This window comes from Lactuca sativa, chromosome 4 (genome assembly GCF_002870075.4).
Source record: "Lactuca sativa cultivar Salinas chromosome 4, Lsat_Salinas_v11, whole genome shotgun sequence".
Lineage (NCBI taxonomy): Eukaryota > Viridiplantae > Streptophyta > Magnoliopsida > Asterales > Asteraceae > Lactuca > Lactuca sativa.
Genome location: NC_056626.2, coordinates 126,966,508 through 126,978,912, shown reverse-complemented (window position 1 = coordinate 126,978,912; position 12,405 = coordinate 126,966,508). Strand labels below are relative to the sequence as shown.

At 37.9% G+C, this 12,405-nt stretch overlaps 1 protein-coding gene across 1 annotated transcript; it reads left to right on the top strand.

Annotated features, from left to right (window-relative positions):
• The first annotated feature begins 8,388 nt into the window (after positions 1–8,388).
• On the top strand, positions 8,389–11,664 carry LOC111891672 (serine/threonine-protein kinase STY13). Its single transcript, XM_023887737.3, has 6 exons — positions 8,389–8,852; positions 9,494–9,615; positions 9,708–9,904; positions 10,099–10,273; positions 10,376–10,510; positions 11,305–11,664. Exons 1-6 carry the CDS (start codon positions 8,402–8,404, stop codon positions 11,509–11,511), a joined length of 1,287 nt encoding a protein of 428 aa, XP_023743505.1. The 5' UTR covers positions 8,389–8,401; the 3' UTR covers positions 11,512–11,664.
• The last annotated feature ends 741 nt before the right edge of the window (positions 11,665–12,405 follow it).

Genomic DNA, 12,405 nt, shown 5'->3' with positions numbered 1-12,405 from the left:
TTCTTGGAGGTTTTTCTCGCCTAAATAAGCTGCTGGTTTTTTCAATATGAACCACCGTTTCTTTAGAGCTCCAAAAGCACGCTCAACATCCTTCCTAGCTCTTTCTTGAGCTCTCTTGAATTTCTTTCATCTAGAACCATGTGGAGCTGTAAACGATTTAACAAACACATCATACTCATGATAGATTCCATCGACCAGATAATAATCATACTTATATGGCGTTCCATGCACTTGAAAAGAAGAATCTGGTGCGGATCCATCGTATATGTTGTTAAATATTGGTGAACGATTAAGAACGTTGATGTCGTTAATCGAACCAGGAGAACCAAAAAAAGCATACCAAATCAACATATCTTGTGATGCAACTGCTTCAAGTATGACCGTTGGGTGACCATGATCAACTCAGGTAAATTGCCCATGATATGCTGTAGGGCAATTTTACCATGCCTAATGGAGACAATCTAAGCTCCCTAGCATTCCAGGAAACCCATGCACACTAGCATGATGAGCTTGCAATTTCAGGATGTCATTACGTGTAGGCTCACGTAAATATTTTGGATCATAAAACTGAATCACAGTTTTGCAGAAAAAATGGAGACTATCTCTTGCGATCCTAGCAGACATCCTAAAACTTTCGTCAAACGCATCAGGCGGAATGCCATATGCTAACTGACGAAGTGCGGCCGTGCATTTTTGTAAGGGAGTGAAACCGGGTGTACCTCTAGCATCGTAGCATTGTTGGGAAAAATTGCACTCCCTCGTTATATCTTCAACTATACATTCGAATAAACCTTTGATCATTCTGAAGCGCCTATGAAAATAATACCCTTGATAAGTGGCATTCTCTGCAAAGTAGTCTTGCACCAAACGTAGGTTGGCTTATTCACGATTTTTGAAAATATATCTTCGTGTTCTCCGTTGAGAACTTGCAGCTGCGTTGTTACATACAACGTTGTATGTTTGTTCCGCCATTTGAACACACGCAATAGCAGTATCAAAAATAGTCTGAAATTCTTCAAAAGATGAAGAAGATGACATTTTTTAGAGAGTGTTGATTTTTTTAAAAAAAGTTTTTTGAGAGAGAGAAGAGATTGTGTTGTGAAAAAAATGATGTTAGATATGTATATATAAGAAAGAAAAAGAAAAAATAAATAAATAAATACCCAACAACCGTGCGATCCTCCCTTTTTCCCCTCAACCAATCAGAAAACGCGGCACTTAAGGACCGCAGTGCGTGCAAGATCACACTAGACCGCGGTCTGGGGGCGGTGTTCTTGGTCTACGTGGCATAAAGTACGGTCTGGGACCGCACCCACACCCTTCAGCCTAAGAGCCCTTATTTATAGTTGGAAAAAGATAACAGAGATGATTTGACCATTTCTTGATTATTTCCATAGAGATAAGACCTATCCATTAAAGACTGATTTCAAATTTAATTAACGTTATGCCTTTAATATTTACGAAACTAATCCCTATATTTTTTGGAATAACTTGGGGGGCAATTGTTAGGGCCAAGATCCTTACAATATCAAGGATGCTCAAATATCCAGGATCCTCAGCTACCTCAGGATCCCGACTAAGTACCGTTATTATTTTTATTAATATTTATAACAATCATATTTTGTCTATAACTAACATGTGTGCAGAAGTAGTCAAGGGAAGACCAATTCTCAACGAAGAATCATCTCAACTATGCTAAAGACCCGGAATACTTGGTCAAATAACGTTCATGAAGCTGGTCATAGAGGATCCCATAAATATCGGACGTCTTGTTGGTTAGATTAGACTATAAATTGACACTTGTAATCTGCACACGACACACTGTTTTCTTTAGTCTAAGCTTACTCTATGAAATTCTTTACTCATTCTTACTAAGAACTCACTGTAATCTTCATTTTATATCAATAAAATCATCAAGGCAGGTGATCACTTTCACCTCCCAAGGTTTTGTGTCGGAGATCCTAGCAAGGATCAAGGGCTTACGGTTTGATTGTTATGGTTTCAGGTGCTTCAGAGGATATGGGAAAGGCGAAGGCTTGATCATGCACTTCTTTCAGATTTTATGAGATTGGATTTTGAAAAACTCTGATTGTGATTTTGATGTTTGAGAACTACGTTTTGTAAACAATTATGATTTTTGGATTGGTATTGAAATTAAAAATTTTACCATAATTTTGGGGATGTTTCAAGAAACCTGGTAAGATATATAGGGTTTTCAACCCATAATATTATAATCATCAATTATATATTCTTCATCATTCAAATTACCCAATTACCCCATTCTCGTTATCCTCACTTTGTAATCCTAGTATGATGATCTTGAGAGTCCTTTCCTAAAGGATCTCTGTCAGTAGTATGATAACATTTTGGGTAAGCACGATAGTAGAAAAGTACTAGGATGGGCATGGCAGTACAATAATATTTAAATAAGCACGATATTACATATGTACTTGGATAGGCGCGAGTACTTGGCTAGGCACAACAAGCACAATGCCATGATAGTACTTGGCTTGACACGATAATATAAATACTTTGGATAGACACGATAGGTCACAACTTACTACTTTGCACAACTCTCACTTAACCTATCACAACCACTAACTTACATGCCCCTAGCACAACCTCTTATTTATTATTATGCACAACCCTGTACTACCCAAATATAATATTAAGTATATGATTAGATCAAGTAACAATCATATCATATTGTAAAAATATATTAAACATAACAAAAATACCGCACATAACATTTAAACAATTAGGATACTTGTATCTTTGAGTAAGTTTGAAAGTAACTATGCACCCAGTTGATAAAAGTGGATGCCTTAGAATTTGGGCAGAACCTCGCCTTAACACTTTCAATGACATAAATGTATAACACTATGTCTTAGTATAGTTTCATAATCCCAATGATTAGATTAATTATAGTCTCGATTCCTCACTAATCCCAATGTCTACATTAAGATCTATCAAGTAGGATCAGTCCGTCAAGATTGTTGGGAGGCAGGACCATTTCTGTAACACCCAAAGTCAGGAAGGCCAAGAAAGGAAAGGAAACCCTAATTTTAAGGGACGACTCGACGAGTCCAAGGAGGAACTCGGCGAGTCCGAGCGGGATCCGGGTCGAGGAGTAAGTGACCGACTCGGCGAGTCGGCCAAGGAGACTCGACAAGGTTGGTCTGTGCGAGGAAAACCCAAAATTCGGGACTTGGAGCCTATTTAAACGTCTCATTCTCTCCCCTAGGGTTCCTTTACTGCCTCTTTCACCCAGAACATCGAACCCTAAGCCCCATCATTGCTCATTCAAGCTTCCAAGCCATTTTTGGGTGATTTGGAAGAAGAAGAAGAAGGGGAATCATTGGAGCTTCAAGGATTGGCCTTATATCTGAAGATTGGGGAAAGTTTATGAGTTATTAAAGGTATTAAGTCGTTTACCTCCTTTAGATCTATTATGGTTGTGAGTTTTGGGGGCTTTTTTTAGCCATGATTAGCTACCCCTTTTGAGTTAGAAGCCAGATCTGAAGTTGCTACTTCGGATCTAAGCATATTATGGTCTTGAGAAGCATAAAGTATCTGCCCTTGAGTTGATTATGGAGCCTCTTTGCCTTAAACCCTAGTTTATGGTGTATTTTGCCTAGATCTCCTTCTCTACACGTAAAGTTTGCAACTTTACGTGAGGAATAGGCTTGGGAAGGGTAGATCTACAGTTTGGAGTCCATGCAGGACTCAAAAGTCCTCTGCATGTATGAAGATCTGAATGGACTCGGAAGTAGCATGAAGATTTGGAGGAACTCGACGAGTGGGATGAACAGCTCGTCGAGTCGGATGAAGTTCGGCATGAACTCGGCGAGTTGGAAGAAAAACTCGGCGAGCCTGTTGAAGGTTGTCTTGGACTCGGCAGTTCTGTGCTTGGACTCGGCGAGTCAGGTCGTGAAACCCCAAACCCTTCGAGTTGAGAGTCGAAGCGGTGAGTCGAGTGGAGACTTGTTGAGTTGGACAGGTCAGGACTCGGGAATCGGTAGACTCGGCGAGTCATGGACTGACTCGGCGAGTCAAGTCGCGAATGGAAGGACTCTAAACATATGAACTCGGCGAGTCAGTAGGGTGACTCGGCGAGTAGGGTTGACCTGGAAGGTTGACCTTGACCAGGACCTTGACTTTGACCAGAGTTGACTTGATTGTCTTTCGGGAGTCAGTAAGACTCAGTGTTGCATTGCTATTGGTAGCTCGGGGAGCGAGTGGAGCAGGAGTTCAGAGAGTTGTCGGGCAGCAGCTAGTGGGATCATCAGCAAGTTCAGCCAGTGGAGGTGAGTTTCCCTTTTGTGTGAATGGGTCTACGGCCACAATGTCGGCCCATGTAGTTATGAGTAGAAGACCTGGGGGTTAGCCCTAGGCACAATATGCTAGTATGATATTCAGGACGAGGTCCAATGATAGCGGGCGGGTGCCCAAGGAATGGTTTTTGTGATAGTTTATACTTGTTGTCTGTGTGATGCTTGTATGTGCCTGGTAGGGAGGTGAGTGTGGGCGAGGTCCCATAACTCACCAATAGCAGAGTGTGGATGGTGTTCCACATCTCATTAGCAGCAGATCAGGTGCGAGGCCCGAGTTAGGAAAAGACTGAGTGTGGGCTGGGCCCGTATCTCACAATCAGTAGGATCATGGACGGGGTCCCATGACTCATCAGTAGCAGGGCAGGGGTGAGGCCTTAGGACAAGATCAGTTCATATGTGTTTAGCTTATGTGTTATTATTTGTTGGCGGGCGAGGCCCTGTGACAGGCGAGGCCTAAGTGAAACAGATCTGTATCCGAGCAGGGCTTGAAGCCAAGCAGGGCCTGGAGTGGCGGGGCCGTTGTAGCGGGCGAGACCCGAGGTAGCGGGCGAGGCCCGAGGCAGGGGGCGAGGCCCAGGATAGCGGGCGTGGCCTAGTATGTGCAATATGTGGTTATGCATGGTATGTGGTAGGGTGGGGAACTCACTAAGCTTCGTGCTTACGGTTTTCAGTTTTGGTTTCAGGTACTTCCAGTAGCGGAGGGAAGAGCTCGGGGTGATCGCATGGCACACACCATAGATTAGACAGTCTGGGAATGTTTTACTCTGATAATGAACATGTGTTTTGGAAATTAATACTCTGATTATGTTTGGATTGATGATTTTGCTTTAAGTAATGTTTTATTAAAAGAAAATTTTTTAGTCTTGAATTTTGGGACGTTCCAAGTTGGTATCAGAGCCTTGGTTTGAGGGATTCGGGCATACTCTCGGGTGTGCCTGAACTCAAACTAAGGGGTCAGATAAAAAGTTTTCAAAAATGAGAAGACAGTTTTGTAAAAAGGAAGTTTTTAGAATGAAACAGTTTTAGAAAAGCAAAAGAATTCAGAAAGAAAGGAACTTTGAAAAAAGAAAAGGGGTGTTGTGCATGCAATCAGCCAAGCTCAAGTAAGTACCCCAAAATACCCATACAAGTTTATGTTATGATTATCAGTTAATAGAACAACATGCTAGATTAGGACTAAGGATCTAGGGATGATGCCTTATGTGCCTGTTATATGTGCTTTTGAGCTGCATGATAGTGCTGATTAGACAGTAGTAGGATAGCCTGTTTAGGTTATGCCTAAGTTTATGAGTTTGTGTGAGTCTATGAGTTTGTGTTGCATGCTAGTTCAGATTCTTGCTATGTGGATATGATTGCTTGAGTATGTTATGGTTAGATTTTTTCCCTTGTCTGAATGCTGCTTGCTTTGTGCATTGTGGGATTCTGAGTGATGGGAGTTATCCATTAGGTGGATACGACACGTCACATGTGATCAGGGTTGAATAATCTCATAGTGTTGGATTTGGTCCTATTGCGCAGCTCTTGTTTGAGTCCAACCGTTGTAGGGACAGTCTTTTACTTGAAGGATTATCTAAGCCTTGTCACATGTGATGGTATCCAGGTGATGACTAACTGGCATCACAAAGAGACCTTCAGCAGCTGAGGAATGGTTTGAGTTGAGTCAGACGTTTCCTTAGGGTAAGCCTAGGATGAGATAGTGCTGGGAGCAGTAGTAGTGGATAAGGGACCTGGTGGAGTCGAAGCAATTCCTGAGGAAAGTACGGATAGATGTGGAAGGTAGTATGGGCCCATACTACTGAAAGCAGAGGATCCGTACTCGATTTGGGAAAGGCCAAGACAAGATCGGGAACCTGGTAGGGTGTGTATTTGGTCTCACAACAGTGATAAGTATTCTGATAGAGGATGTATTATATTTTTCAGCATGGTGACGTTGCGAGAGAGACCAGCGGGCGGATCAAGCCAATGTGACCATTCTAGACATTCTCTCGTAAGTACATCAATAAGAATAACGACATTGAATTATTGATAAATCTTATTTATAGATTCATAACAATGACTATGACTATAAATATAAATTACACTAAAATAGGGATAAGTGTAATTTAACTTACAAAAGTTTTTTAGACAAAATTCTGGAAATTGTACCGGCAGGGCTTCTACTGGATAACTAATAAGCGTCGGGCACTCAGGGGTTACAGGGCTTTGCCAAAATGCAGAAAACTTAAGGGAAAGTAGGCAAAAATCGAGAGAAACCCGAAAGGATGAATGAAAAAGGTGTGAGGATTGAACGGGAACATTGCATCCGATTTATAGCCAAATTTGGGGTGCACGACGTGCAAAAATGGGGTGCACGTCGCACATTTTAAGGTGATGTCTCTCCAGCCATTTTTGTGCAACGTGTCAGGCTCTCCATGGTCCGCGTTTTCACCTTAGAGAAACGTGCGTCGTGCACCTGGTGCACAGCGCACGCGACACAAAACGCAGATTTTGTGAATTCCATAACTTCTTTATATAAACTTCATTTTTAACTTTCTTTTTTCCACGCGTAGCTCTCAAAGAGTAATAAAACTTTCCATTAGGCTCCGTCGGCTAATTCTAACTTTATTTTTATTCATTATTTTTATATGATTTAATGATTTTGCAAAAACCATAATTCTCTCATACAGACTCCGATTTTGGTGCTCCTTTTACCAAAATTCCTTAAAGAGTACTACGATTTTCATTTTGGTGACTTTACTCAAAAATCAACCATTCTCTTCGTACCTTTTGAGGTTACTAATTTTTAATTACATGGTTGATTTTTATATCTTATAAAATTAATATCTCATTCATATGAACTCAGATTTCTACAAAATTTACATTTTCGGGACCGGGGCGATGTGTACTTTCTAAATATATAAACATATATATATATATATATATATATATATATATATATATATATATATATATGTTTTGGCGTACTTATTTTTACGATTTACGGACGATTCAGTTGATTTTTCATATTTTTCTTAATACAAAACTTATATTGTATCTTAAATACCAAGCCCGATTTTGCGGGCATTATACATAACATGTGTTTGAGTTGTTTAGGATTCTCAAACCTCATACCTAACACAGGTTGCTGCTCCTTCTAAGGTTGCTTTTCATTGAAAATAGTTGGAAAATCACTAGCAACATCAGCATTTTCAGCTTTAGCTTCACGTGCATTCTCACTCATCTAACAATCTGGGTCATTAGCTTTTTTGACAAAATGAGGGTTGCCATTATCATTGGTGTGCTATGACTCATGTGTTTCACCATCAACCTCAACATCGCCAACTACATCTTCCTGGATATTATCAACTACTTCCTCTCTTTCTTCATCTAACCACTCGTGCATGTTACTAGTACCAAAATGATCCACATACATTGCAAGTTTAACACCACATCCATACACAATTGATATAAAATCACCATAGTTAAGTTCATTTCTAATTAATGTCAAACCTTTTGGAAATTTTATTTCAGGCATACAGTAGTAGAGTTTCTCACATTTTCTCCTGTGAATCTTTCGATGAACGCGTAACAGTCGTTATTGTCCATTCTTGCAAAATTAATGTTCACCAGCCTCTGATTAGCACCGTCAGTGTATCGTATGGGGTACCTTGCGAAGATTCATTGGAAGTACACATCAACAACGATGTACATAGCCATGGTAGAAACCAAGAAAATGGAGGAAGGAACTAGCTATAGTAGACGGAGAAAGGATGGAAGAGTTATCGTTATGTCATTAAAAACCCTAAAGAGACCCAGTCAACATGTACACATTGAAATTTTAAATGAGGTTAATAAAGTGATTCAGAAGTTTCCGGACTGACCCCTTTATTTCTTTGAAAAGGACTGAATGGACCCGATAAAAACAAGTTTCTTCCCTTAAAATGCACGAAAATAACATAAGGATTGAAATGACAAATATGAAATACATACTAGGCTACAATGTTATTTTTTCTCTTTGTTTTTATAAGTAATAATAAAAAAATAATAAACAAATGTATATGTACATATCCGGAAAAGAATAATGGTGGATGGTGGCCTTCCTCCGTACCCTCAAGTATAAAGAAAAAAATCACAAAATCAATCCACCCAAAAAAACCCAATTTCACTGCTGCTTTTTGGGGGATTTGTATGAACAGCGAATCGAAGAGATGAAGGAGAACAACAACAGCAACAGCAACAACAATGATGGATTTGTAAGGGCCGATCAGATTGATCTCAAAAGCTTAGATGAACAGCTTGAACGGCATCTCAGTAAAGTATGGACTATGGAGAAGAACAAAAACAGGCAGCCGGACTTTGAAGACTCCGCCGCTGCCACCGCTGCCCCCGTCAGACCATTGTCTAAGTCCACCGCAACTAATAGGATTGAGAGGCAGGAGTGGGAGATCGATCCTTCTAAGCTCGTCATCAAAAGTATTCTTGCTCGTGGTACATTTGGCACCGTTCATCGTGGGGTCTACGACGGCATGGATGTCGCTGGTCTGTCTTTTTCTCTATACCCAATTTAATTAATTCATTACTTTCACTCATTTCCCCTATTTCTCGGCATCTATACAGTAATTTATTCGATTTCCTTTCCGGATTTTACTTCAAATTCTTAGCTTTATGATCCACATTTGCAAAATTTTGGGATTAAAATGTTCTAAAACAACATCGATTTGAATAATGAATTATTCCGACCTTAACTTCATATCATTAATAAATAACAATAGTTTCTATGGTTATGAGTTTGACAATTGACATGCTAATGAGTTTTAATGTTGGTGATTGAGAGTAACAATGGTGGGGGGTTACAGATGCCGGTGGTGGCTAAATGGGTGTGTAATTGTAAAAAGTAAAAATGGTCAACATGAAACCCGTGACCTACACGGAGAAGGTTTGACTTTTTGCAGGTGATTCCAGTAACCATGACTGACGACGTTGTTGCACCTCCAACTTTCATGTGATTCATGAAATTAGGGTTACAATTTAGGATCTCAATTTGGGTTTATGACTCCAATTCTTTACAACCAACACAAATTTAAGAATTTTAAATTCTGGGTTCCCTCTTTTTGATGGAATATAATCATTTACAGTCTACTATTTCACAAATTTATATGAACGATGTTTGATCTTTATAGTGAAACTGTTGGATTGGGGTGAAGAGGGCCATAGATCAGAAGCAGAAATACAATCTTTAAGGGCAGCTTTTACACAAGAAGTGGTGGTGTGGCATAAACTTGATCATCCAAATGTGACTAAGGTCTACAAATTTTCATCTTTAACATAATCATACAAACTTTTAGGGACATTAATATTCCTTATAAGATCATAATTTGTTTTTTTTTAATGCAGTTCATAGGGGCAACAATGGGTTCATCAGAGCTACAAGTACAAACCGAAAATGGTCAAATTGGAATGCCAAGCAACATCTGTTGTGTTGTGGTGGAGTATCTCCCTGGGGGTGCTTTAAAATCTTACCTCATAAAGAATCGAAGAAAGAAACTTGCTTTTAAAGTAGTTGTCCAAATGGCACTTGATCTTGCAAGAGGGTATGTATTATCTATTATGTAATTATGTATGCCCGTTAAAATCTTTATGAAATCTAAACTTATAACAAATTTCAACACGAAAACATCCCATTTGTAGCGTATCAACATGGGTCAAAGTTCGTTTGACCTAAAAAGGTTAAAATTTTATTTTATATAGTACTTAAAAAGGCGCGTATTTGTCAACTTTGTAATAGGTTAAGTTACCTACACTCTCAAAAGATTGTACATAGAGATGTGAAGACTGAAAATATGCTTTTGGACAAATCAAGAACTGTTAAAATTGCTGATTTTGGTGTTGCACGTGTCGAAGCTTCAAATCCAAATGATATGACTGGTGAAACGGGGACACTTGGCTATATGGCCCCTGAGGTATATATATTCTTTTTTTTTTTCATGATGAAAAACAAAAACCCGTATTATTATATAATCTTATGTTGTGTTTTTGTGATTTATTTTTTTTACAAATTGTAGGTACTTAATGGCAACCCGTATAATAGGAAATGCGACGTGTATAGTTTTGGTATTTGTTTGTGGGAAATATATTGCTGTGATATGCCATATCCTGACCTTAGTTTCTCTGAAGTAACTTCTGCTGTTGTTCGACAGGTACAATATAGTATAATGATTGAGAAAATAACGTATTTTAAAGATATTTTCAGTTTAGATTTTAGGGAAAATTACAAAAAAAAAATTTATATTTTGGGCAATTTTGCGGTTTAACCACTTATATTTTATATTTTCCTAAAAAACCATAAAAGTTTCAGGTCTTTCTTTTTTCAGTTTAACCATTTTGACCTGATATAACAGGTCAAAATGGTTGATTTGGAATATAGGTCAAAACAATTAATTTGGAAAAATGTCTAAAACTTTTATGGTTTGATTGGAAAAAATATAATAGTGGTTACTCAAACCACCAAACTGCCTAAATATAATTAGTTTTTTGGATATTCAAAAAAACGACCACTATTTGATTTGACATTTAAGAATTTTAACCTCTTTTTTCACTACTCACAAAATAACTACGAGTTTCGAAACCGGTTGTGAAATTGCTCTGTTCCACTAAAAAAAACCTTAAAATGATTATTTTTTAAAAAAAGGAAAGAAAATCCATATTTCAAAAGCGTAAGATCAATTTCGAATTATTTCAATTTTGATTTTTTGTGGTGTGGAGCAATTTCAAAGTATTTGGAATCTCACGAAATTGGTGGTGTGAAAAAGACGGTCTATTTGTTAAATGTGATGTCATAATAATAAAAATGGTCATTTCTTTTGTTGTGACTGTCTAACACTAGTTAGTTGTAAAATTTGTCCTAGATTTTATTACAGAATAATGATTGTAGATGTGACAAAGAAAAATATTGTTAGTCTAAAATCTGTAAAACATTAAAAAAAAAATGCAGAATCTAAGACCAGATATGCCAAGATGTTGTCCAAGTTCACTTGCGAATGTAATGAAAAAATGTTGGGATGCAAACCCTGACAAACGGCCTGAAATGGATGAAGTAGTGACTTTATTGGAAGCCATCGATACATCAAAAGGTGGAGGCATGATCCCAGGCGATCAACCCCAGGGTTGTCTATGTTTCCGCAACTCCCGTGGCCCTTAACTATTGGCTGAGTCAATCAATCGTATGTACAACTCAACACATCAAATATTTGAAATTGAATGTCTAAAGATCCGACCCGGTTTTTAAAAGTTGGAAAACTACATAACATAATATAATAGATTCCCTTCCCAAAAATGAATGGGGAATATGTTAGATTGTGTTGTCGTTGAATTATTATGTAAAGTTTTATGTTTTTTTTTTTTTTTTTTTTTTTTTTTTTTATATATCGTGCTACTTTATGTTTATCTTATGTTTTTCTATGTAGAATTTATATTGGCTATACGGTGCTATTATCCTATTTTGAACAAGGCAAAAGTATATGAAAAAAATATGATTACCTAAATATCGATAGAGACCAAAGTTATGTCATTAACACATCCATATAATCTCTTTAATGTCATGTAATTCATTTTTATCCGCAAGCCTATGATTATTACCGGTGATATTACTTTATTATTTATCCGCAAGCCTATGATTATTACCGGTGATATTACTTTATTATGAATGACTCAAAACAAAAATTTTAAGTGAAAAAAAACATGGTTAATTAAATGTGGATAAAAATCAAAGTTCGTTATCTATTTACGTCATTAATGCATTTATAGTGATGCATTTAACTTCAATAACAATATTATAACTGTTAGGATTTCGTTTTCAAAAGCAAGATATTAGGATTTTGAAAAGACTTGTGTTTCCAAGATCTAGCAACACCTTTTAGTACCTTTACCAGTTTGCTCCTTTATGCTTTTCCAAATAATAAGCGCATTTCAAAGGAAAAGACAGGTAGTAGTAGTAGTATTAATAGTCATGCTAGACACCACACATTTCCTCCCAATCAACATCAAGGTAAGATGTGATACTCTAAACAAATATAACCAGTTTCGTGTGGGAGTT